The sequence below is a fragment of the Saccopteryx bilineata genome, chromosome 2, assembly GCF_036850765.1.
Source record: "Saccopteryx bilineata isolate mSacBil1 chromosome 2, mSacBil1_pri_phased_curated, whole genome shotgun sequence".
NCBI lineage: Eukaryota > Metazoa > Chordata > Mammalia > Chiroptera > Emballonuridae > Saccopteryx > Saccopteryx bilineata.
This window is the reverse complement of record NC_089491.1, coordinates 44,310,887-44,337,032: the sequence shown is the minus strand read 5'-3', so window position 1 is coordinate 44,337,032 and position 26,146 is coordinate 44,310,887. Positions and strand designations below refer to the sequence as shown.

The following is a 26,146-nucleotide window of genomic DNA, read 5'->3' as shown; positions in this document are numbered from 1 at the left end:
ATGCAATTACTACTATGCTATATGCATGAGCCACTCTCACAGAACTCATAACCTACTGACAAAAACTACCACATACAATAACAATTATTAAGCATTCTTCTTTACACATCAGCAATGGCAAATACCTGTAAGCAAGCAGCCACATACTCCTCTTTTATAAATGACAAACATAATTAACTGATAGTGGCCCATTTTCTTACTGAGCAAGTATGCAGTCTCAGAATTCTTCTCAATGCAAAGCTTCATGAAGGCCCTAACAATATGCTTGAACTAGCAGAAAAAAATAAGAAATCTGTGTGCCTCTATTATAAAAGCTGTAAAAATACACAGAAGCTGCAGACAAAACAATAAGGCTAGGATGGTTTTAGTGAGAAGGCAGAACATTAACTCATTATCCAACATTCACTTATATTACCTACCATGTGACAGGAATTAGGACTACCAGGGAAACTAAATCAACAAGATATAGTCCCATACTTCCAAGAACTCAATTTCTAGTGAAAGAGCAAAACAACAATAAAATAGGCTGGGTTTTTGTTTTTTCCAGAGACAGTCAGATAGAGGGATAGACAGGACACACAGACAGGAACGGAGAAAGATGAGAAGCATCAATCATCAGTTTTTCGTTGCGAGACCTCGGGGTCTTGAACCTGGGTCCTCTGCATCCCAGTCCGACACTCTATCCACTGCACCACTGCCTGGTCAGGCAAAATAGGCTGTTGAAGGCTATGAAGTATACACAAGGTATCCCAGGCATCTAAATAATACCATGATCAGAAAAAGCTTCCATGAAAAAGTACCTGTTTGGCTAACTTCTGAAGCATAGTCAGCCAAATAAACATTTTAAAGCTATTGAATGGTACTAGGACAGGAATTAAGAAGGCCAGATAAAAGTGAAACTAAATAGAAAGGAGTTGCTATAAGATACTTAACCCAGAACTGACATTTAGAAAGGCAACACATTAAAATTAAAAACAAACAAAACAATGTTAAGGACCAAATAATGCTCTTTAAAAGGCATGGTCGCCTGACCAGGCGGTGGCGCAGTGGATAGAGCGTTGGACTGGGATGCAGAGGACCCAGGTTCGAGACCCCGAGGTCGCCAGCTTGAGCATGGGCTCATCTGGTTTGAGCAAAAGCCCACCAGCTTGAACCCAAGGTTGCTGGCTCCAGCAGGGGGTTACTCGGTCTGCTGAAGGCCCGCGGTCAAGGCACATATGAGAAAGCAATCAATGAACAACTAAGGTGTTGCATTGTGCAATGAAAAACTAATAATTGATGCTTCTCATCTCTCTCCGTTCCTGTCTGTCTGTCCCTGTCTATCCCTCTCTCTGATTCTCTGTCTCTGTAAAAAAAGAATTAATTAAAAAAAAAAAAAGGGGCATGGTCATCCTTGGCCAGGTGGCTCAGTGGATAAATCACCGTCCTGGTTCACCAAGGTCACAGGTTAAATCCCCAGTCAAGGCCCATACAAGAAGCAATCAGTATACAACTAAATGAAACAACTAAGTAAAACAATAAGTTGATGCTTCTCTAAAATTAATAAAAAATAAATAAAAGGTGTGGTCAGTTGAGGTTTTTAAGAGGTATATACAAGTTATCTATTCTATTATTCAGTGTACTTGTCTAGAATTCTCTTAGGATGTTTTTTTTTGTTTGTTTGTTTTTTTTTGCATTTTTCTGAAGCTGGAAACAGGGAGAGATAGTCAGACAGACTCCCGCATGCGCCCGACCGGGATCCACCCGGCACGCCCACCATGGGGCGACGCTCTGCCCACCAGGGGGCGATGCTCTGCCCATCCTGGGCGTCACCATGTTGCGACCAGAGCCACTCTAGCGCCTGGGGCAGAGGCCACAGAGCCATCCCCAGCGCCCGGGCCATCTTTGCTCCAATGGAGCCTTGGCTGCGGGAGGGGAAGAGAGAGACAGAGAGGAAGGTGCGGCGGAGGGGTGGAGAAGCAAATGGGCGCTTCTCCTATGTGCCCTGGCCAGGAATCGAACCTGGGTCCTCCGCACGCTAGGCCAACGCTCTACCGCTGAGCCAACCGGCCAGGGCAGGATGTTTTTGACCACACTGAGTAAAGGGTAGGGGACTGGTGTAGTAGTAGCAACCAACAGCTCCTGAACATTTAATGAAGAAAAACTTTTCCTCCTCTCTCCTGCAAATGTAATTTTTATTCTAATTGTTTCAGGGTGAGAGAAATTACAAAGAACTGGGACTGGAAAAAAAGTACTGAGACTAATAACACACAGTCATGAATTGTGAAGAGTGGAGAAAGGAAAAAAGGAATGATGAAATTAACCTGAGAACAAGTTTGGCTAGCAATCAGACGAATGAACAGGCAATTCAAGTAATCCTAGTCTCCCAGCAATAACTTAAAAAATATTTTCTCTTTTGAATTTTATCCAGTAAACAACTGATTTAAGAGGGGATGGGAAGATTGTATATCATTCTCCACAGAGGTTACAAATTTTAGATACCCATGAAAAAAACATCCCGATATTAGTGAAATGTTAAAGATGAAAAGAATTTAGTCAGTTATTCAGCATTTTCTACATAACTATTTTAACACATTGTTGACCGTTCACGAGTTAACTCGTGTTGGCACTATTTCAATTTTTGAAACTCAGGGTAATACAGGATTATTGTATTTGTGACTCTTCACCCTGAAGGGTGAAATTCAAAAAACAGCAGACCGTTCTATATTTTCATGCGGATAACAAAGACAGGAATATTTTTTAGGAGAAAACATTTCATTTTAGAGTTGAAATCAGAAATTTTTTCAGATTTCTTTCTTTAAATCTCAAAAAAAAACCCGGCTTTCCTAAATTACTAAAGCAACGGCTTAGCCATTTAAATAAATATTCCGGTCCCTGAAAGTAATACCTCTAGTGAAAATGAAACATAACCTTGGTTAGTGTCAAGAATAATATGAATTCATTTTCTTCTGACTGATTTCTTAACACATTGTTGACTGGCAATTTTACACAGAAGCATGTTACCAGCTATTTTTTCGTAATTGAGTATGAAAGTAAAACAAGCTAAATAAACTTCAGTATACTTTATTTATACATAATGAACTTAAATGAAACTTTGTAATATCTGCTACATATTATATTTTATACATATTATATATTTTAGTATTTTTTTGGTGTGGTATAGCAATCACCTATGGGTAATGGTACGCAACATGTTTTACAAATATATCTGGTTTCGCTGCGCTTTCCTTTTGAAACACATACTTTACAAGTTCTAGTTGGATTGAACACGACGAAGAAAGATTTTACAGTATCCTTGATATGTATGTTCACACTGCGAGCATTAAGAAGATAGTCCAAGTTTAGATGGCTCAACACTGATTTGTTTTTGTTTACCGTACCTTTGATTTTGTGATCTCACGCTTGGAGGAGTGGGAAGAAAAGGAGTCCGCATGAAAATATAGAACGGTCTGCTGTTTTTTGAATTTCACCCTTCAGGGTGAAGAGTCACAAATACAATAATCCTGTATTACCCTGAGTTTCAAAAATTGAAATAGTGCCAACACGAGTTAACTCGTGAACGGTCAACAATGTGTTAAAATAGTTATGTAGAAAATAAATTGGCTTTGGCCAGTTGGCTCAGTGGTAGAGCGTCAGCCTGGCGTGCGGAAGTCCCGGGTTCGATTCCCGGCCAGGGCACACAGGAGAGGCGCCTCTCTGCTTCTCCACCCCTCCCCCTCTCCTTCTCTGTTTCTCTCTTCCCTTCCCGCAGCCGAGGCTCCATTGGAGCAAAAGATGGCCCGGGCGCTGGGGATGGCTCCTTGGCCTCTGCCCCAGGCGCTAGAGTGGCTCTGGTCACAGCAGAGCGACGCCCCAGAGGGGCAGAGCATCGCCCCCTGGTGGGCGTGCTGGGTGGATCCCGGTCGGGGGCATGCGGGAGTCTGACTGACTGCCTCCCCGTTTCCAGCTTCAGAAAAATACAAAAAAAAAAAAAATTATAATTATACTGCATTTACAAAGGTAAAAAATGTCTTTCTTTTTTTTGCTATGACAGAGAGGGACAGATAGGAACAGACAGGCAGGAAGGGAGAGAGATGAAAAGCACCAATTCTTTGTTGTGGCTCCTCAGTTGTTCATTGACTGCTTTCTCATATGTGCCTTGACTGGAGGGCTACAGTAGAGCCAGTGACCCCTTGCTCAAGCCAGTGACCTCAGGCTCATGCCAGCAAACTTGTGCTCAAGTTTGCTGGCTTGAGCCTGCCAACTCCGCGCTCAAGCTGGTGAGCCTGTGTTCAAGCCAGCGACCTTGGGGTTTCGAACCTGGATCTTTTGCATCCCAGTCGATGCTCTATCCACTGTGCCACCACCTGGTGAGGCAGGTAGAAAATGTCCTAATCATTAGAATTATTCAAAGTGAATTTTATTACATATTAAGTTACTTAATAATAGAAAACAATTAGAACATAGCTCTAAAATAATAATGAAAGACAAAATATATGCTATGTCATATACCTACAGTTGTAAATACAATTCAGATTAAGTATGTATACTAAATAGATGAAATCTTGGTCATTCTGCCATTATTTTTTTCTTATTTTTAATAAAAAAAATTTTTAAGTCTTTATTCATTTTTTAGAGAGGAGAGAGCAAGAGAAAGGGGAAGGAGCAGGAAGCATCAACTCCCATATATGCCTTGACCAGGCAAGCCCAGAGGTTTTTTTTTTGTTTTTTTTTTTGCATTTTTCTGAAGCTGGAAACAGGGAGAGATAGTCAGACAGACTCCCGCATGCGCCCGACCGGGATCCACCCGGCACGCCCACCAGGGGGCGACGCTCTGCCCACCAGGGGGCGATGCTCTGCCCATCTTGGGCGTCGCCATGTTGCGACCAGAGCCACTCTAGCGCCTGGGGCAGAGGCCACAGAGCCATCCCCAGCGCCCAGGCCATCTTTGCTCCGATGGAGCCTTGGCTGCGGGAGGGGAAGAAAGAGAGAGAGAGGAAGGTGCGGCGGAGGGGTGGAGAAGCAAATGGGCGCTTCTCCTATGTGCCCTGGCCAGGAATCGAACCCGGGTCCTCCGCACGCTAGGCCGACGCTCTACGGCTGAGCCAACCGGCCAGGGCTCTGAAAGCCCAGAGTTTTGAACTGGCAACCTCAGCATTCCAGGCCAACGCTTTATCCACTGTGCCACCAAAGGCCAGGGTTTAATTTCTTCTTTCAAATCAGGAAAGAAAAAGCAAGCATGGAAAAGGTTATATATATTATTTTTCCTCCACTAACAGTTGGGGATAGTTTCTTAGGAACAGGTATACCATTTGTATCTGATTGCTGATTCACATAAAGTGAACCCCGTTAAATCAGCGGATTGTTTTTTTTTTGGCTTTTTCCAAAGCTGGAAATGGGGAGGCAGTCAGACAGACTCCCGCATGCGCCCGATGGAGATCCACCCGGCATGCCCACCAGGGGGCGATGCTCTGCCCATCTTGGGGCGTCACTCTGCAGCAATCAGAGCCATTCTAGCGCCTGAGGCAGAGGCCACAGAGCCATCCTCAGCGCCCAGGCCAACTTTGCTCCAGTGGAGCCTTGGCTGCAGGAGGGGAAGAGAAAGAGAGAGGAAGGAGAGGGGGAGGGGTGGAGAAGCAGATGGGCGCTTCTCCTGTGTGCCCTGGCTGGGAATCGAACCTGGGACTCCTGCACGCCAGGCTGACACTCTACCGCTGAGCCAACCGGCCAGGGCAATTAGCGGATTTTTAAAAACTGGAATTAATCCAAAAAAATGTTTTCCACTTTCAAACATAAAATTAATACTCAGTATATATTTGTGGTCATTTAAATTTAATATAAGAAATAGTGACAGTGGCTTGTAAATCACTTCAAAGAATTTCTAGCATTTGTTTTACCAACAAATCAATTCTGGTTTGCATGAATAGTTAAGGACATTATTAATATAGTCATGGAGTTGTTTAGATACTGTTTTCATATTCATGAATTTAATTTCCCTGACTTGTCAAGCAAACGCTTGAAACAACAAAAAAATTATCAAAAACCACACATGTATTCTAAAGTGAAACCAAGGGTATCTGGCCATTTGAAAAAAATCAAGTAATGGAATTACTGACACGATAACACATATAATAGAATAAAACTTTCAAATTATTACCTAAAGGCAGCAAAAGAACTCTTAACAATTTTTAATACTGTCCTCAATATTAAAGGATATTTTATAGTAGTTTCATTTCCCAATTCTACAAGATATGTAAATACCTTTTTTTTTTTAGATTTATTCATTTTTATTAGAGAGAGAGGGGAGAGAGAGAGGGAAGGAGAGATAGAGAGAGAACAGGGGGAGGAACAGGAAGCATCAACTCCCATATGTGCCTTGACCAGGCAAGCCCAGGGTTTTGAACCGGCGACCTCAGCATCCCAGGTCGACGCTTTATCCACTGCACCACCACAGGTCAGGCCATAAATACCTTTTTAAAGCTTTATGGAGCGGCCCTGGCCAGTTGGCTCAGTGGTAGAGCGTCGGCCTGGCGTGCGGGAGTCCCGGGTTCAATTCCCGGCCAGGGCACACAGGAGAGGTGCCCATCTGCTTCTCCACCCCTCCCCCTCTCCTTCCTCTCTGTCTCTCTCTTCCCCTCCCGCAAGGCTCCAGTGGAGCAAAGTTTGCCCAGGCACTGAGGATGGCTCTGTGGCCTCTGCCTCAGGCACTAGAATAGCTCTGATTGCGGCAGAGCGACCCCCTGGTGGGCATGCTGGGTGGATCCCTGTTGGGCGCATGCGGGAGTCTGACTGCCTCCCCGTTTCCAACCTCAGAAAAATACAATAAAATAAAATAAAATAAAGCTTTATGGGGTCTTTAAAAAAAAGATTAACCAATAATACTAGAAAGTTATGACTGCCCTACCCTCTAATGGTGAATGGTAAGAAAAGTGTATAATCACGTTAATCTTATCCATGAGTATAAACTATATAATCACAATTTATCTGATACTTTCTATAATTCCAAAATATCTTGAGACATGGTTTCAGAATTTTTAAATAAAGATTAAAACCCAGACTATTTTCCTAAAATTTTAACTTACATGTCAAACATTTTGGCTCACAGGCACACACAAATTAGGATGTTAAAGCTAAACAATATATTCCATGCAAATAATCATATTTTTATTCTATAACAATATATTTTATATCCTTATAATTGCCATAAACATGACTGAGTTTACTCATGAAAAATATATGAACTGTCCCTTAAATGGCTATGTCTCAAAGAAGACTTACTGCTAAAGTATAATTCTTAAAATCAAGTGTTTTCCAAAATGAAGATGGTGATAACACTTACCTCTGTCTTTTTACTAATGTGATCTGTAAAAAAAAAAAAAGTTCACCGAAGTTAAGTAACATACAAAAATATTTTAGTATGTAAAAAATATTTAAACAAAATAATTGAAAAGAATTTCAAAATTATAATAAGTTTCAGAAGTCATTTTGGGGTTGCCTAAGACTCATCAGATTTACTTTTCAAGGGATAAAATGTTAAAATCCAGTATACATTAATTATTCATTTGTTCAGCTTAAGAACTAGGTCTTGCATCCCTGTAACTGCCACCTACAACAATGGGTATTAAATTTTTTTATTCATTTTTTTGTATTTTTCTGAAGCTGGAAACGGGGAGAGACAGTCAGACAGACTCCCGCATGCGCCCGACTGGGATCCACCCGGCACGCCCACCAGGGGGCAATGCTCTGCCCACCAGGGGGCAATGCTCTGCCCCTCCGGGGCATCGCTCTGTCGCGACCAGAGCCACTCTAGCGCCTGGGGTAGAGGCCAAGGAGCCATCCCCAGCGCCCAGGCCATCTTTGCTCCAATGGAGCCTTGGCTGCCGGAGGGGAAGAGAGAGACAGAGAGGAAGGAGAGGGGGAGGGGTGGAGAAGCAGATGGGCGCTTCTCCTATGTGCCCTGGCCGGGAATCGAACCCGGGACTTCTGCATGCCAGGCCGACGCTCTACCACTGAGCCAACCGGCCAGGGCCAGGTATTAAATTTTTAAACATTTGAATTCTACATCACTTAAATTTTTGGTTTCATATAATATTTTTGGAAGGAAAAGAACCTGAGGGAGTACAAATATGTTTAAAATCTAATCACAGGATAGTATGACTGCAAAACTATACACATTACTCTGCTTTTGTGGAATAAAATAACAAGTTGAATAGTAATTTGTATCCTTTAAAACTATTAGCTAGTTTTTATTTTTATTATTTTTTAAGATTTTATTTATTCATTCATTTTCAAGAGAAGAGAGAGAGAGAGAGAGAGATAAGGGAGGAGCAGGAAGCATCAACTCCCATATGTGCCTTGACCAGGCAAGCCCAGGGTTTTGAACCAGTGACCTCAGCATTCCAGGTCGATGCTTTATCCACTGCGCCACCACAGGTCAGGTCTAGTTTTTATTTTTAAAAATACATAATACTTTGATATAAAAATTCTAAAAATTTATGTATACTTATCAAATGAATACAAAAAAAGAGAAAAATCACTGACATAGTAACAACATAGCATTTGTAAAAAGGAATTATAGGCCCTGGCCGGTTGGCTCAGTGGTAGAGCGTCGGCCTGGCGTACAGGAGTCCCGGGTTTGATTCCCGGCCAGGGCACACAGGAGAAGCGCCCATCTGCTTTTCCACCCCTCCCCTTCTCCTTCCTCTCTGTCTCTCTCTTCCCCTCCCGCAGCGAGGCTCCATTGGAGCAAAGATGGCCCGAGCGCTGGGGATGGCTCCTTAGCCTCTTCCCCAGGCGCTAGAGTGGCTCTGGTCGCAACAGAGCGACGCCCCAGAGGGGCAGAGCATCGCCCCCTGGTGGGCGTGCCGGGTGGATCCCGGTCGGGTGCATGCGGGAGTCTGTCTGACTGTCTCTCCCTGTTTCCAGCTTCAGAAAAAAAAAAAAAAAAGGAATTACAGATCGAGGAAAAGAAAGACATAAGGGAATCTACATAGATAAAAGGTTGAATGAATCTAAAGTACAAACGGGGAGGCCCTGGCCAATTGGCTCAGCAGTAGAGCATTGGCCTGGCATGTGGAAGTCCCGGGTTCGATTCCCCGCCAGGACACACAGGAGAAGTGTCCATCTGCTTCTCCACCCTTGCCCCTCTCCTTCTTTTTCTCTCTCTCTCTTCTTCCCGCAGCCAAGGCTCCACTGGAGCAAAGTTGGCCTGGGCACTATAGATGGCTCCATGGCCTCCGCCTCAGGTAATAGAATGGCTCTGATTGCAGCAGAGCACTGCCCCCTAGTGGGCAGGACGAGTGGATCCTGGTCAGGTGCATGCGGGAGTCTGTTTCTGCCCCCCCACGCTCCACTTCTCACTTCGGAAAAATACAAAATAAAGTATTTCCAATAGGGAGCAAGCGTTTTCCATTTAAATTGAAAATGACCAGGATATCTAATATTTAATAATGCTTCTTCTGGATAGCAGAAGTTTTCCATTCTCAAGGACTAATAATGAAATAAAATAGGTTTCTTATGATTGAGAATCTAAAAGCTGAACCAGTTCTCTAAAGCACTCATTGATCAGAATCGAGTCCATAAACATAGTAAATGTCAAAATGACAAGTTTCAGGTCTAACTACCAAATTCTGGTGGGTCACACATTCTACTCGCATGTTCTACTTAGCATACAATGTGATACCAGAAGTTGAGGTACAATGTGTTAATCAAGTCTTGTATAGTTTCCCTTTAACAGTATCATACTGATGTCTTTCTCAATCCATCTAATAAATTTATATAATACTTAATAAATCAAACATGGAAAATAAATCAAAAAGTTTTTAAAAACATTCTTTTCATGTTTCTGTTTAGTTCTTAATGAAATATCTTACATAAAACTTTCTTACTAAAACTAGGAATTTTATTTTAACACACATCTGTTCTTTTAATCCCAAAACAAAGCAACTTTCTTGATTCTTTTTTTTTTTTTTTTTTTTTTTTCATTTTTCTGAAGCTGGAAACAGGGAGAGACAGTCAGACAGACTCCCGCATGCGCCCGACCGGGATCCACCGGCACGCCCACCAGGGGCGACGCTCTGCCCACCAGGGGGTGATGCTCTGCCCATCCTGGGTGTCGCCATGTTGCGACCAGAGCCACTCTAGCGCCTGAGGCAGAGGCCACAGAGCCATCCCCAGCGCCCGGGCCATCTTTGCTCCAATGGAGCCTTGGCTGCGGGAGGGGAAGAGAGAGACAGAGAGGAAAGCGCGGCGGAGGGGTGGAGAAGCAAATGGGTGCTTCTCCTGTGTGCCCTGGCCGGGAATCGAACCCGGGTCCTCCGCACGCTAGGCCGACGCTCTACCACTGAGCCAACCGGCCAGGGCCTTTCTTGATTCTTAAATGGAAGCAATATAATCCTCTAAATTTATTCCTAACTTCATAGATTCACTTGCTTTTTTTTTTTTTAGCAAGAGAGACAGAGACAGCGAGACAGAGAGAGGGACAGATAGGGACAGACAGGCAGGAAGGGAGAGAGATGAAAAGCATCAATTCTTTGTTGCAGCACCTTAGTTGTTCATTGATTGCTTTCTCATATTTGCCTTGATGGGGGGGCATTGTGGGAGGGGGCAACAGCAGAGTGAGTAACCCTTGCTCAAGCCAGCAACCTTGGGTTTCAAGCCAGCAACCATGGAGGCACGTCTATGATCCCAGGCTCAAGCTGGTGAGCCTGTGCTCAAGCCAGGTGAGTCCACAATCAAGCCAGTGACCTCAGGGTTTTGAACTTGGGTCCTCTGTGTCCCAGTCTGATGCTCACTCCACTGCGCCACAGCCTGGTCAGGCCAGATAGACTTTCTTTTGAATACAGTAAAGTAGGGTTCTTCTGAGATTACTGGTATGGTATTATCAATGCTCACAGAACAAATACCCAATGTATCAAGGCTAAATTCATATGAATCAAATGGGCTGCACAAACAGCTGTCCATTTGGTATTAGCACAGTGCTGTTTAAAAAATTTTTTTCTTACTATGCTGTCTAATATGGAAACTACTAGTCACATATGGCTACTAAGCATTTGAAATGTGGCTAATGCTGCTAAGAAATTTTTTATTTTAGTTCCTTTTTACTAATTTGTATTTAGGTTGCCACACATGAACCATGGCTACAATATAATACAGTACAGATCTAGGGCTCTCACCATTTCCAACATCAAAACTAAAGTGTTTTGTGGCCTGTCTAAATTTAGTGGAAGGTGTAATTTCCTGTCTTCCCTTTTTGATAAAAATAAACACAGCCTGACCGGGTGGTGGCGCAGTGGATAGAGCGTCGGAATGGGATGCCAAGGACCCAGGTTCAAGACCCTGGGGTTGCCAGCATGAGCGCAGACTCATCTGGTTTGAGCAAAGGCTCAGCAGTTTGGACCCAGGGTCGCTGGCTTGAGCAGGGTGTTGCTCGGTCTGCTGAGGGCTCGTGGTCAGGGCGCAAGTGAGAGGGCAATCAATGAGCAACTGGGGTGTCGCAATGCGCAATAAAAAACTGATGATTGATGCTTCTCATCTCTCTCCGTTCCTGTCTGTCTGACCCTCTCTGTCCCTGTAAAAACAAAACAAAACAAAACAAAAAAACAACCCCCCCACAAATGATATTATAAAGAGTTTCCTGATAATAAGTCTCACTCTAAAAATTTGTATTTTAGTTTTCTAAGATGTAGTTACAGATAACTTGAGGAGGTTAACCAATAATGGATAAAATTTGAAGATACTATTCCTAATCTAGCTTAAACCAAATTATGTATAAGGACAATAATATGTTTCATGATGACTTAAAAACTACAAATGGATATTTTTATTTTCAGTGAGTTTTAGAAAAGGGACAAATTCAGAAATACAAAAAGATCAATTCTAGTTTTATGGGGTTTACTAATTGATTTTAAATAACTTTAACCCCCTCAATGGTTTATTTCTAAACATGCTTACATTCTACATTCTAGGTAGCAAATTAACAAAATCATTTTTACTTATTTTTAAAATTAGAAAGAAACTTACAACTTTAAGTATACAAATACTCAGAACAGTTACTCTAGCATAACAAAACTCACACATATATTACCTTCAGATTGAAAATCTTTTAGTGATACAGTGAGAGGTTTGTCTTTTCCCTGATGATTCTTTCTTTTACCTTTTTTATTCATAACCTTTGATTGAGTTGAAGCATTTTCGGCATTTTCATATTCCTGAAAAGTATTTCAACAAGCATTAAGTTTAGTTTACACTAGTAAAATCAATTAACCAACAGGTAATATATATTTATTAGTTTTCTTTTTAAAGATAAAAGGCAAATTAAAAAAACATACAAAAGCCTGACCAGGCAATGGCGCAGTGGATAGAGCGTCAGACTGGGATGCGGAGGACTCGGGTTCGAGGCCCTGAGGTCGCCAGCTTGAGCGTGGGCTCATCTGGTTTGAGCAAAAAGCTCACCAGTTTGGAGCCAAGGTCGATGGCTCGAGCAAGGGGTTACTTGGTCTGCTGAAGGCCCACAGTCAAGGCACATATGAGAAAGGAATCAGTAAACAACTAAGGTGTCGCAATGAAAAACTAAATGATTGATGCTTCTCACCTCTCTCTGTTCCTGTCTGTCTGTCCCTATCTATCCCTCTCTCTGTAAAAAACAAACAAACAAACAAAAAACTTAGGTTAGCCAGCTTGTATAAAACAAGACTGACCTGTTTAATTTTAATTTTTTTAGGATACATGTTTAATTATATACTCAATCTCTTGCCTCTTTTTTTTTCAAGTGAGAGGAGGGGCGATAAGAGACAGACAGACTCCCACATGCACCCCAACCGAGATCCACTTGGCAACCCGCATCTGGGGCCGATACTCTGTCCATTTGGGGCCATGCCTGCAACTGAGCTATTTTTAGCACCTAAGGTGGAGGCTCCAGGGAGCCATTGTCAGCACCTGGAACCAATGTGCTCGAAGCAATCAAGCCATGGCTGCAGGAGAGAAAGAGAAAGAGAAAAAGAGAAAGAGAAAGAGAAAGAGAAAAAGAGAAAGAGAAAGAGAAAGAAGGGGGAGGAGGAAAGGTGGAGAAGCAGATGGTCACTTCTCCTGTGTGCCCTGAACAGGAATTGAACCTGGGAGATATACACAGCAGGCCAACTCTCTATCACTGAGCCAACTGGGCAGGGCAAATCTCTTTCCTTTTAAACAGTAAAATAAAAACAAAAAGCTATACCTTGATCTATAACCCCTCTTTCTTCTTCTTCTTCTAACCCACCCTCTTCTTCGTCATTTCTGGACCAAACTTTATCTACATTCAATTTGCTTTCTCATCGCCCACTCACAACTCCTGAAATCTGACTTCTGCTGTTGTCTTATACTAAAATTAATGTCAACTTCCTTTTAAATGCCAAAGCCACAAGACATTACTTTTCAAGTATTTGTTTTTTAATACATTTCTTACTACCACTTCTTTTCTATTTTTTCTTTTTTTGTTTCGTGTGTGTGTGTGTGTGTGTGTATGTGTGTGTGTGTGAGAGAGAGAGATTTATTTTTTTCTGACTACTTTTGAGTTTCCTTCACTGGCTTCTCTTTTCCCATCTCTGTTCTTAGAAATGTAACTTCTGACCCTGGCTGGTTGGCTCAGCAGTTAGAGTGTTCGCTCGGCATGTGGAAGTCCCAGGTTCGATTCCCAGTCAGGGAACACAGGAGAAATGCCCATCTGCTTCTCCACCCTTCCCCTCTATCCCTCTCTTTCCCTCCCACAGCCAAGGCTCCATTGAAGCAAAGTAGGCCAGGGCACTGAGGACAGCTCCATGGCTAGAATGGCTCCAACAGAAACAGAGTAACACCTCAGATGGGCAGAACACTGTTCCCTGGTGGGCATACCGAGTGGATCCCAGTTGGGTGCATGCAGGAATCTGTCTGACTGCCTCCCCGCTTCTAACTTCAGGAAAATACAAAAAAATAAAATAAAATAAATTAAAAAACTACTATTCACCATTATGTCATCCTAATGTATTCTTATCCTTTATACCCAGTGTTCTTCAAATCAAAGTTTAAAGTTCTGTATATACAATGATTTCTGTATATACAGACAACTCAACTGGGATGTTCAATAAGCTTCTCCAATTCTCTAGTAAGGACTGATTCTGTACTAAGTACCTTGTTTAATGTCATCATTATCTACAGTGTAGATTCTACACAACCATCTAGGCCAGAAACCTCAGTCATCCTTGCCTATTCTTTTCTACATACTTTATATCCAATTAGTCAGTTTGTCTTGTTGAATTTATCTCCTAAAGCTCTCTTTTCCTTAATATTTTATTTATTTTTCTTTTAGTGAGAGAGACACACACACAAAGACAGACAGGAAGGGAGAAAGATAAGAAGCATCAGCTTGTAGCTGTGGCACTTCAGTTGTTCATTGATTGCTTCTCTCATATGTGCCTTGACTGGGGCCTCCAGCTTGCTCAAGCCAGCGACTTTAGGCCTCAAGCCAGCAACCTTTGGACTCAAGTCAGTGACCCTATGCTGAATGAAGTTGGTGAGCCTGCACTCAAGTCAGCAACCTCAGGGTCTCGAACCTGGGACTTCAGTTTCCCAGTTTGGAACTCTATCCACTGCACCACCACCAGTCAGACCTAAAGCTCTCTTAAATCTATTCTCTTTTCCTTATACCTTCTGTCATTTCCTCTAGTTTTTTTTTCTTGATACTGCAATACTCTCTAATTATAGCCCCTCAATCCATCTTCTACACTGCTACAGCATGATTTTCTAAAATGAAAACCCGAAATCTAAAAGTTAAAAATATTTAATAGTTCTCTGCATATGTATAAAACCTGATTTTCCTAAGTCTGCTACACAAGGTTCTTTATACCTTATTCTTCTGGTAGTATCTCTAGCAACTCTAAGTCCCTAAATTATATGCTACATTCTTTCACAGGTACACATCTTGTATACCTGCCACTCCTTCCCTGAGATTGCCAACTTTCCTCTTACCCACCCTGTGCACACCTAATACATTTAGTAAGACCCTCTTTTTTTTTTCCCTGAGGTTAGAACCAGAGAGGCAGTCAGACTCCCACATGCGCCTGACCAGGATTCACCCAGCATGTCCACCAGGGGACAATGCTATGCCCATCTGGGGCGTTGCTCTGTTGCTGCTGGAGCCATTCTAGTGCCTGAGGTGAAGGCCATAGAGCCGTCCTCAGTGCCCAGGCCAACTTTGCTCCAATGGAGCCTTGGCTGCGGGAGGGGAAGAGAGAGACAGAGAGGAAGGAGAAGGGGAGGGGTGGAGAAGCAGATGGTCGCTTCCCCTGTATGCCCTGACTGGGAATCGAACCCAGGACTTCCACATGCTGGGCCAATGTTCTACTGCTGAACCAACCAGCCAGGGTCAAGACCCCCTTTTAAGAATCCTTTCCGCCTGACTAGGCAGTGGTGCAGTGGATAGAGCGTCAGACTGGGATGCCGAGAACCCAGGTTCGAGACCCTGAAGTCGCCAGTTTGAGCGCGGGCTCATCTGGTTTAAGCAAAAGCTGACCAGCTTGGACCCAAGGTCACTGGCTCAAGCAAGGATTTACTCAGTCTGCTGAAGGCCCATGGTCAAGGCACATATGAGAAAGCAATCAATGAACAACTAAGGTGTCGCAACGAAAAACTAATGACTGATGCTTCTCATATCTTCATTCCTGCCTGTCTGTCCCTGTCTATCCCTCTCTCTCTGTCTCTGAAAAAAATAAAATTAAATTAAAAAAAAAAAAAGAATCCTTTCCTGCCTGACCAGGTGGTGGCACAGTAAACAGAGTATCGAACTGGGACGCAGAGGACCCAGGTTTGAAACCCCAAGGTCACCAGCTTCAGTGCAGGCTCACCAGCTTGAGCATGGGGTCACTGGCGTGAGCATCACATCATAGACATGACCCCACATTTGTGGCCTGAGCAAGGGGTCACTCACTCTGCTGTAGCCCCAATGGTCAAGGCATGTATGAGAAAGCAATCAATGATCTAAAGAGCTGCAATAAAGAATTGATGCTTCTCATCTCTCTCCCTTCCTGTCTGTTCCTATCTGTCCTTCCTTCTGTTACAAAAATAAAAAATCCTTTCCTAAAATCTACCCTTATCAAGGCACAGAATATTCTATCTTTCTGAATTCCCACTGCACTCAATACTATACAATATAAATATATGCATGTCTGCCTATACTAAACTCAAGGGCTGGGACCAGGTCTTAATCTTTGTATTGTGTGCCAAGCACATTTTAACTATTCAAAAATTATCTGGCCTTACCAGGTGGTGGCACAGTGGGCACAGCATTGGCCTGGGATGCTGAGGACCCAGGTTTGAAACTCTAAGGTCGCCAGCTTGAGCGTGGGCTCATCCAGCTTGAGCATGGGGTTGCTGGCTTGAGCGTGGGATCCTAGATATGATCTCATGGTCACTGGCTTAGGCTCAAAGGTCGCTGGCTTAAAGACCAAGGTCCCTGGATTGAGTAAGGAGTCACGAACTCTGCTGTAGCCCCCCAGTCAAGGAACATATGAGAGAGCAATCAATAAACAATAAAGGTGCCACAAGGAAGAATTGATGCTTCTCATCTCTCTCCCTTCCTGTCTGCCTGTCCCTCTCACTCTCTATCTCACTAAGATATATGTATATATCTGGTAAGTGATACAACAGAGTAGAAAATGCCATCCCAAACTTTAGTTATAATAAAAAATCCGCCTGACCAGGCGGTGGCGCAGTGGATAGAGTGTCAGACTGGGATGCAGAGGACCCAGGTTCGAGACCCCAAGGTCGCCAGCTTGAGCGTGGGCTCATCTGGTTTGAGCAAAAAACTCACCAGCTTGGACCCAAGGTCTCTGGCTCAAGCAAGGGGTTTCTCGGTCTGCTAAAGGCCCTTGGTCAAGGCACATATGAGAAAGCAATCAATGAACAACTAAGGTGTCACAACGAAAAACTGATGATTGATGCTTCTCATCTCTCTCCGTTCCTGTCTGTCTGTCCCTATCTATACCTCTCTCTCTCTCTCTCTCTCTCTGTAAAAATAAAAATAAATAAATAAGTCAAATATCCTAAAAAAAAAAATAATTAGCTCCAAACTGAGCAAGTCAGAAGGATTTTTGCAGCACTTTTGTTGTTCAGTGATTGCTTTCTTATATGTGCCTTGACTGGGGAGCTCCAGCCATGCCAGTGACCCCTTGCTCAAGTGAGTGACCTTGAGCTTAAGCCAGCCACCTTCGGCTTCAAGCCAGTGACCTTTCGGCTCAAGCCAGTCAAGTCTATGATCGCAACCTCAGGGTTTCAAATCTGGGTCCATCAGCATCCCAGGCTAATGCTCTATCTTCACCACCACCTTGTCAGGCTGAATTAGTTATTCTTGATTTTCAGGATAACAGAAATAGAGACATGAAAAATGAAACTAATACATATAGTGTACAAAAGACCACTTTACTGGCTTTCTTCCTCCTCCAATGAATAAATAGCAAACTACTGTAAATTTTAATTACTCTATCTTGTGTGAAAGAGTTAGTGTACAATGACATAGTCTAAAAGCCCTTAAGCATGCCAGAAGCCATTTATGATTAACCACTGAGTAATCACAGGTTGAATAAACTTAATGGATCAGAAAAATCTCGACTTGTGGTGGTGCAGTGGATAAAGCATTGTCCTAGAACACTGAGGTCTTCAGTTTGAAACCCTAGGCTTGCCTGGTGAAGGCACATATGGGAGTTGATGCTTCCTGCCACTCCCCTCTTCTCTCTCTCCTCTCTAAAATAAATAAATAAATAAAGTCTTTAAATTTTTAAAAAATCCCAATACATGTAAAGAACTAAAGTTAAATAATATGAAGATAATATAAATGCTCAATTTAAATATAGAAACTGGAAACAAACACTGCCTTTTACTTAAACGTTCCTAAAAGATGCAGAATGTATTTCAGCACACAGCCTAATGTCCCTTAGTGACAAATGCTGAGTTTACAACTCCAAATTATCAGAAATGTCCTCCCACTTACTTAATTGTAATATATCTCCAGCAGAGGGTCTCTTAATGAATGCTCCTGTACTCCTACTTACCTTAACACTGTTACATCTACTTATTTTCTTAAAATTTTAATTTTATTTAGCAAGAGAGAGAGAGGGACAGACAGGGAAAGACAGGAAGAGAGAGAGATGAGAAGCATCAATTCTTTGTTGTGACACCTTAGTTGTTTTGATTGCTTTCTCGTATGTGCCTTGACGGGGGAGGGGGGGGGGCCTCCAGCAGAGCCAGTGACTTTGAGCTCAAGCCAGCGATAATGGGGTCATGTCTATGATCCCACGCTCAAGCCAGAGATCCTGAGCTCAAGCTGGTGAGCCTGCACTCAAGCTGGCAATGTTCTCAGCATCCCACGACCATGCTCTATCCACTGTGCCACTACCTGGTCAGGCAAATCTCCTTATTTTCTATGTTCATTTAAAATAAATTCAAATAAATCATCAGCTGTTAATTTAATTTCCTCTCTTCCCTTCATGTTGAATGGAGGAACTTTTTAAACTAAACATTGCCAAGCAACAGAAAAAACTAAGTCCACATGTTTCTGTTGACTTTCAAACCCTGACGAGGAATCTTATTATGAAAACTTCCTTACAATATTTTGTTACAATAATGAATTTTTAGGAAAAAGTTTAAAGAGAATTTTAATGCAAAATTCAGGAAGGTTGATCCTAAATTTTAGCCACTTAAACCCAATCTAGCTAAATAAATAAATGTGTAAATACCTTTTTGTGTTCTTCATATTCTAATTTACTTAGCAACAATGCCTTCTCAAGCTCTGCTTCAAACATTTCAGATGTCAGCTAAAAAAAAAAAAAGTTTTGCGATAGCATTATGCTACAAAACAACCATGACAATATATACAGTAAATATAAACAAATAAATTAAAAAACAGTCTGGGTTCTCTAAAGTTATTTATCTATGCCAAAGCAAGGAATCCTATATATATATATATAATTATTTTTTTTTTGTATTTTTCTGAAGCTGGAAACGGGGAGAGACAGTCAGACAGACTCCCTCATGCGCCCGACCGGGATCCACCCGGCATGCCCACCAGGGGCGACGCTCAGCCCACCAGGGGGCGATGCTCTGCCGCGACCAGAGCCATTCTAGCGCCTGGGGCAGAGGCCAAGGAGCCATCCCCAGCGCCCGGGCCATCTTTGCTCCAATGGAGCCTCGGCTGCGGGAGGGGAAGAGAGAGACAGAGAGGAAGGAGGGGGGGGTGGAGAAGCAAATGGGTGCTTCTCCTATGTGCCCTGGCCAGGAATCGAACCCAGGTCCCCCGCACGCCAGGCTGACACTCTACCGCTGAGCCAACTGGCCAGGGCCGGAATCCTATATTTTATAGAACATACTGAAGCAAAATCTTCCAATTTTTGAGATTTCTATTTTCCCACTCATAGTCAATAATTTGTTGTATATCACATAATCCTTTTACTTCAATTTTAAAAAATCTTACAAAGAATTTAACATTGTAATGGACGTCAAAGGCAGTATCCAGGTTCAGGACACCAAAGATAAAACAGTAATTATTATTCAAAACTATAATACTAAAAAATATTAAAAATTCTAAAACACATCATTTCTTTAATATAGACTAATTCACAGGTATAGAATTTTTTCTGTTCTTTTTTTTTTTTTACAGAGACAGACAGAGAGTCAGAGAGAGGGATAGACCAGAACGGAGAGATGAGAAGCATCAATCATTAGTTTTTCATTGCGCATTGCAACACCTTAGTTGTTCATTGATTGCTTTCTCATATGTGCCTTGACTGTGGGGCTACAGCAGACCAAGTAACCCCTTGCTCAAGCCAGCGACCTTGGGTCCAAGCTGGTGAGCTTTTGCTCAAACCAGATGAGCCCGCGCTCAAGCTGGCGACCTCGGGGTCTTGAACCTGGGTCCTCGGCATCCCAGTCCGACGATCTATCCACTGCGCCACCACCTGGTCAGGCAAAACAGGTATAGAATCTTTAAAGAAGGTGCCCTGGCCGGTTGGCTCAGTGGTAAGAGTGTCGGCCTGGCGTGCAGGAGTCCCAGGTTCGATTCCTGGCCAGGGCACACAGGAGAAGTGCCCATCTGCTTCTCCACCCCTCCGCTGCGCCTTCCTCTCTGTCTCTCTCTTCCCCTCCCGCAGCCGAGGCTCCATTGGAGCAAAGATGGCCTGGGCGCTGAGGATGGCTCTGTGGAGGCGCTAGAATGGCTCTGGATACAACAGAGCGACGCCCCAGAGGGGCAGAGCATCGCCCCCTGGTGGGCATGCCAGGTGGATCCCGATTGGGCACATGCGGGAGTCTGTCCTCTGTTTGACTGCCTCCCCATTTTCAGCTTCGGAAAAATGCAAAAAAAAAAAAAAAAAAAAGAATCTTTAAAGAAGGTGACCAAATGTATATGCTTGATGTTACAGAATAATTACAGTGAATCCTTTTACTCATATCCTTTTATTACTTTTAAATGATTGCCCTATCTTTAAAGTCACCTAATATTATAAAACAAAATTATTTTTCTGTAATCTATATCTTTTTTTTTTAAGTGAGAGGAGGGGAGATAGTGGGACAGACTCCCACAGGTGTCCTGACCAGGATCCACCTAGCAACCCCATCTGGAGTTGACACTTGGACCAACCAAGCTATCATCAGTGCCCAGGGCCGGCGCTCAAACCAATAGAGCCACTGACTGTGGGAGGAGAAGAAGAAGAGAAGAGGGAGAGGGAGGAGGAGAGAAGCAAATGGCCTGAGTGCTTCTCCTGAGTGCCCTGACCGGGTATCAAACTGGGACGACCATACATCAGGCTGACACTCCATCCACTGAGCCAGCTGGCCAGGGCATGTAATCTTTATCTTTTGGTTCCTCTTAACTACCACACAATTGTACCTTAAGGTCTTACAATCTAGCTTCCACCACTCTCTAATCAAGTAACTCTCCAAGAATTAATTTTCCTAATTGCTACAATAGTTGGATGGGACTTTGGGTGGTCCAGCATTGGTGATGAAATGTATCTGCAGCTAAATATAGGATAGTTTCAATATGACAAAATAAACATCTTGAATTTGTGTGCATGTATTCGTCAACCTATGCATCTTAGATAATAAAAGCATAAATTTAATGGGCATCTAGTTTTTTCTGTCCAGAATCCCTTCTTTTATTCTTTTGAATAACTATACTTCATTCCAGTGTCACATGATTCTAGCAGGACAGCCAATCATATAGTCCTGTCTACCACCTACCACCATATCCACCATAGACATCCAAGTTATCATTATCAACAACAGGGAGCCAACTTTTTGACCTCCTGGGAATTAAATTTGAGAACACAAACAAGTGGAGTTCAATCATCTGATGACAGCCCTTTAAAAGTGGATGCTCATACCTGAACACCCCATAACTCCTTAGTTTCCTTTCTTAAGGCCTAGATGTTTACCTCTTAATTCAAATCTGTGAAGAGCCCTGGAGGGCTCCAGTTGAGCCAGTGACCTTGGGCTCCAAGCCAGTGACCATTAGATCATGTCTATAATCCCACACTCAAGCCAGAGACCCCATACTCAAGCTGGTGAACCTGCACTCCAGCCTGATGAGCCCGCATTCAGACCTTGGGGTTCTGAACCTGGGTCCTGTGTCTCAAGTCGATGCTCTATCCACTGCACCACCATTGGTCAGGCTCTTTTCCATATTAACTCACAGAACTTAGATATTAGGATAACTGATTCTAATATCATGATACAAAATGAATGGGACTTTTAGAATGAAAAACATGTGCTCTCTCTAGTATCTGATTCTTTTTTTTTTTAAGCAAGGAAAGAGAGAGAAAAGGACAGCTAGTAACAGACAGATAGGCAGGGGGAGAGATGAGAAGTATCAACTCCAGTGGTGGGATTAAAATAATTTAACAACCAGTTCTCTGCCCTAATGACTTGTTTTAAGTACAAAAAAACCAATATATACTGAAAGGTAGTTTATTATTTCATGCATTTAATACTTAAGAACAACAAAAGAGGTATGTAAAACTACGTTATAAGAGTTTTAAAATGTTAATAAAAAATATTAAATAATACCTGACAAAAAAAAAACAATAAAACTGTTATTTAAGATATTTCCATATTGCCTATTGATTGGCATCCTCACTTACAATTTTTTTCACCTATGGACAGAATGAACATTACTACAGGTCCTTAGAATATACTGTTGCGCAGATGAACCTTTTTTTTTTTTTTTTTTCTGAAGCTGGAAACAGGGAGAGACAGTCAGACAGACTCCCGCATGTGCCCGACCGGGATCCACCCGGCATGCCTACCAGGGGCGATGCTCTGCCCACCAGGGGGTGATGCTCTGCCCATCCTGGGTGTCGCCATGTTGCGACCAGAGCCACTCTAGCGCCTGAGGCAGAGGCCACAGAGCCATCCCAAACGCCCGGGCCATCTTTGCTCCAATGGAGCCTTGGCTGCGGGAGGGGAAGAGAGAGACAGAGAGGAAGGCACAGCGGAGGGGTGGAGAAGCAAATGGGCGCTTCTCCTGTGTGCCCTGGCCGGGAATCGAACCCGGGTCCTCCGCACGCTAGGCCGACGCTCTACCGCTGAGCCAACCGGCCAGGGCTAGATGAACCTTTAAAAAGAGTAAGGAAAGTAAATTTGTAATTTCCACATTAGGTGGCTGCCCTGGCGCCCACTTTAGAGAGAACCTTGACTACATATGCCATTTTAACAACAGCTTCGCCAAACTCAACAAAAAATTAGATATCAGTTCTGCCAAACCAGTGTGAACCAGCTGAAAATCCCACCGATCAACTCATAGTTACGGCACTTTAGTTGTTCACTGATTGCTTTCTCTTATGTGCCTTGACCAGGGGGCTCCAGCTGAGCCAGTGACCCCTTCCTTGCTCAAGCCAATAACCTTGGGTTCAAGCCAGCGACCTTGGGCTTCAAGCCAGTAACTTTTGGCTCAAGCCAGAGACCATGGGTTCATGTCTATGATCCCATTCTCAAACTGGTGACCCTGCGCTCTAGCTGGTGAGCCTGCACTCAAGCCAGCTACCTGGGGTTTCAAACCAGGGTCCTCAGCATCCCAAGTCAACACTCTATCCACTGCACCATCACTTGGTCAGGCCCCAGCATCTGATTCTAAATGTAGCAGTTTAGAGCTTAAATTACTTTTAATTATTAACACAAACTAGTGTATACAAGGAAATTAAGTAGAAAAAATTATTTTAAATTCAATTAAAAATTTTGAAAACTAGAAAAAAATCCTCCAAAAATGTCAATATATGATCAATTAACCAATAAAGACCTATAGAGAGCCTGACCAGGCAGTGGCACAGTGGATAGAGCCTTGGACTGGGATGTGGAAAACCCAGGTTTGAGACCCCGAGGTTGCCAGCTTGAGCATGGGCTCATCTGGTTTGAGCAAAAGCTCACCAGCTTAGACCCAAGGTCGATGGCTCGAGCAAGGGGTTACTCGGTCTGCTCAAGGCACAATGAGAAAGCAATCAATGAACTAAGGTGTCACAACGAAAAACTGATGATTAATGCTTCTCATCTCTCTCCGTTCCTATCTGTCTATCCCTATCTATCCCTCTCTCTGACTCTGTCAAAAAACAAACAAACAAAAAAAAAACACCCTGAAATAAGACCTATAGAGAAACTTGTATGCATTTTTACTTGTAGGGCTTTAAAGAAGCAGCATTAATTTGGTGTTACCTTCAAAGAATTGTTCTACTCCACTGGGGGACAGAAGACTGAACATGCAGGAGGTATAGAAAACAGAATGTGATATTAAAAGTGCTACAAAAGTTAAGGGGAAAAAGATAAACCACAAACAGAATTCAGAGAAGCACATGGAAAAGAAACTAATTTAAGCTGGTCCCTAAAGGATATAGTTTGGACAGGTAGAAAAAAGAATAGATGAATTTTAGGAGGAAAGCCACGTGAACAAAGGTATGATATTAAGAACAGATATACAAGATGAGGCAAAGCAGGTTTACAGTTGTTTGTAAGGAATATAATAATATATAATAACAAGAATAAACTGTTTTGTGTACTTACAACCAACAGTAAACTTACTTTTTCCCCACTCTGTACTACGAGATACCAAGGAAAGAGATACCTGATAAAAAGGTAAATTCTCTACAATACAAAAAATGTGGAACCCTGGCCGACTGGCTTAGTGGTAGAGGGTCAGCCTGGCATGTGGAAGTCCCTCCTGGTCGGAGCACACAGAGTGACCATCTGCTTCTCCACCCTTCCAACCCTCTTCCCCTCCTACAGCCATGGCTCAAATGGTTCAAGCAAGTTTGCCCCAGGTGCTGAGGATGGCTCTATGGCCTCACCTCAGGTGCTAAAATAGCTCGGTTGCTGAGCAATGGAGCAATGGCCCCAGATGGGCAGAGCACTGCCTGGTAGGGAGCTTGCTAGGTGGATCCCAGCCGGGGAGCATGCAGGAGTCTGTCTGACTCCCCACTTCTCAATTATAAAAAAAAAGAAGAAGAAAGAAATGTGGAAAAAACACAGTCTCTGGGACATCACACAGGTAGACAATTTAAATTCCCATTCCACCCATGCAACCTTTGGCGAGTTATGTAACTCGTGAATCTGTTTCTTCATATTTACATTAAAAATATAGAAATATCAACCTTGCAGGGTAGTTTCAAAGATTTATAGCTATAATGTGTGTACAGTACCTAGCCTAGTGCCTATGTGACACAGAGTTACACACAGTAGATTAGAATTGCCCTTCTCTATATTGGAGAACAATAGCAGATAAGATAGCATAGGTAGAACAGAATTAGATTATAGACCTTCCCTAAAAATTAAGGATTCAGGGCAGATGAAAGAGGAATGCTGATAGAAGTAATTTTAAAGAAATAAGCCAAATATTAGAAGAATGAGAAATTAGAATCAATGTGCCTGGCAAAACCACTGTAATCTCAGCATATAGGAACCTGGACCAGAACACAGCAGTGCAGAAAATAAAGAATGCTGGCTGTATCTTAGAAAAGAATGACCAAGTTATGGAACTGATGGAATATAAAGCATGAAACAAGAATAAACCAAAAATTTCTGACCCTAGTTAACAGAAAGAATGGTAACACAAGATTAAATCATTTAAGAGAAAAAAAGCAGAATTGCAAATTCTCTAAACACATCATAATTAGAGAATTATGGTAAGATTGTTGTAAATACAGGTGTCAATCTAATCAGTACACGTGGAGGTAGAACTAGAGAGAGAGAGAAAAGACTGAGAAGTACCAAGGCAAGAACATGCAAATAAAACCATGATTTTTTTTAAGTGTCATATTTAAGTTTGCAAATTGAAACTTCCTATTTTGTTTATATTTATGAGAGGAGGAGGAAAGGGAAAAAAAAGAGAAAAGAGTAGGCACTAAAACGCCTTCAGGATTGAAGATACATGTATGTAGCCAAGATGGAGTACTTCATATCCCTTTCCTCTTGGCTTCTGTTATTGCCTCCTACTACCCATCTAGGAGTATAACATTTTTTTCTATTGAAACAAATTTATAGCTCAAGGGTTTATGATCAGTTAAAGAGTATAAACAATCTATGAAAAACAGGAAGAATCATAATATTTTGGAACTAGGGTTAAAAAATAATTTGTAAGCCTAAGTAACATAATCTTACCCATTTTATTTTTTATTGTTATTTATTGATTTTAGAGAGAAAGAGAAGGGAAAGGGGAAGAAGGAAGAGGGACAAGAAGAAGAGGGGAAAGATGAGGGGAGAGGGAGCATTCATTTATTGTTCCACTTAGTTTGTTTCATTGATTGCTTCCTGTATGTGCCCTGACCAGGGGATCAAACCCTCAACTTGGCATTTCAGGTTGATGCTGTAACCGAGTTAACTGGCCAGGGCCACAAACTTACCCATTTTAAGTCCAAGCAAAACAATTTCCAAATGAAGAGTTAATCTTCATTTCTCATAGGCAACATGAGGACAGGGTTATTATAAACAAACACAAAACATCATTCTGAAGACATTTAATACTTGAAGCCAACTGTTGAGCGATAGTGCCTTGTCGTACTCTCTGATTTTCAAAGTGTGGCCCACGTATCTTTCACTAATTTGGAAAGCAGAATTATTTTCCCTAAAATCTTCTCATAATATTATTGAACATTATGATTTTACAGATTGTCAGTACTGTACAAAA

General features: G+C 42.5%; 2 protein-coding genes across 6 annotated transcripts in view; one reads left to right on the top strand and one right to left on the bottom strand.

The window, feature by feature from the left end:
* The window catches only part of RMI1 (RecQ mediated genome instability 1), a 274,637-nt gene that overhangs the window by 26,305 nt on the left and 222,186 nt on the right, over positions 1-26,146 (top strand). The window lies entirely within an intron of this gene.
* The window catches only part of GKAP1 (G kinase anchoring protein 1), an 88,868-nt gene that overhangs the window by 40,460 nt on the left and 22,262 nt on the right, over positions 1-26,146 (bottom strand). For 4 of the 5 annotated variants that reach the window (XM_066256999.1, XM_066256997.1, XM_066257001.1 and 1 more), the window contains 3 exons: positions 18,720-18,797; positions 12,065-12,188; positions 7,319-7,341 (listed from right to left, as the gene is read on the bottom strand). In XM_066256999.1, the coding sequence (XP_066113096.1) occupies positions 7,319-7,341; positions 12,065-12,188; positions 18,720-18,797 (225 nt within the window). The remainder of the gene's footprint in view (positions 1-7,318; positions 7,342-12,064; positions 12,189-18,719; positions 18,798-26,146) is intronic. The other variant, XM_066256998.1, reaches the window with a different exon arrangement.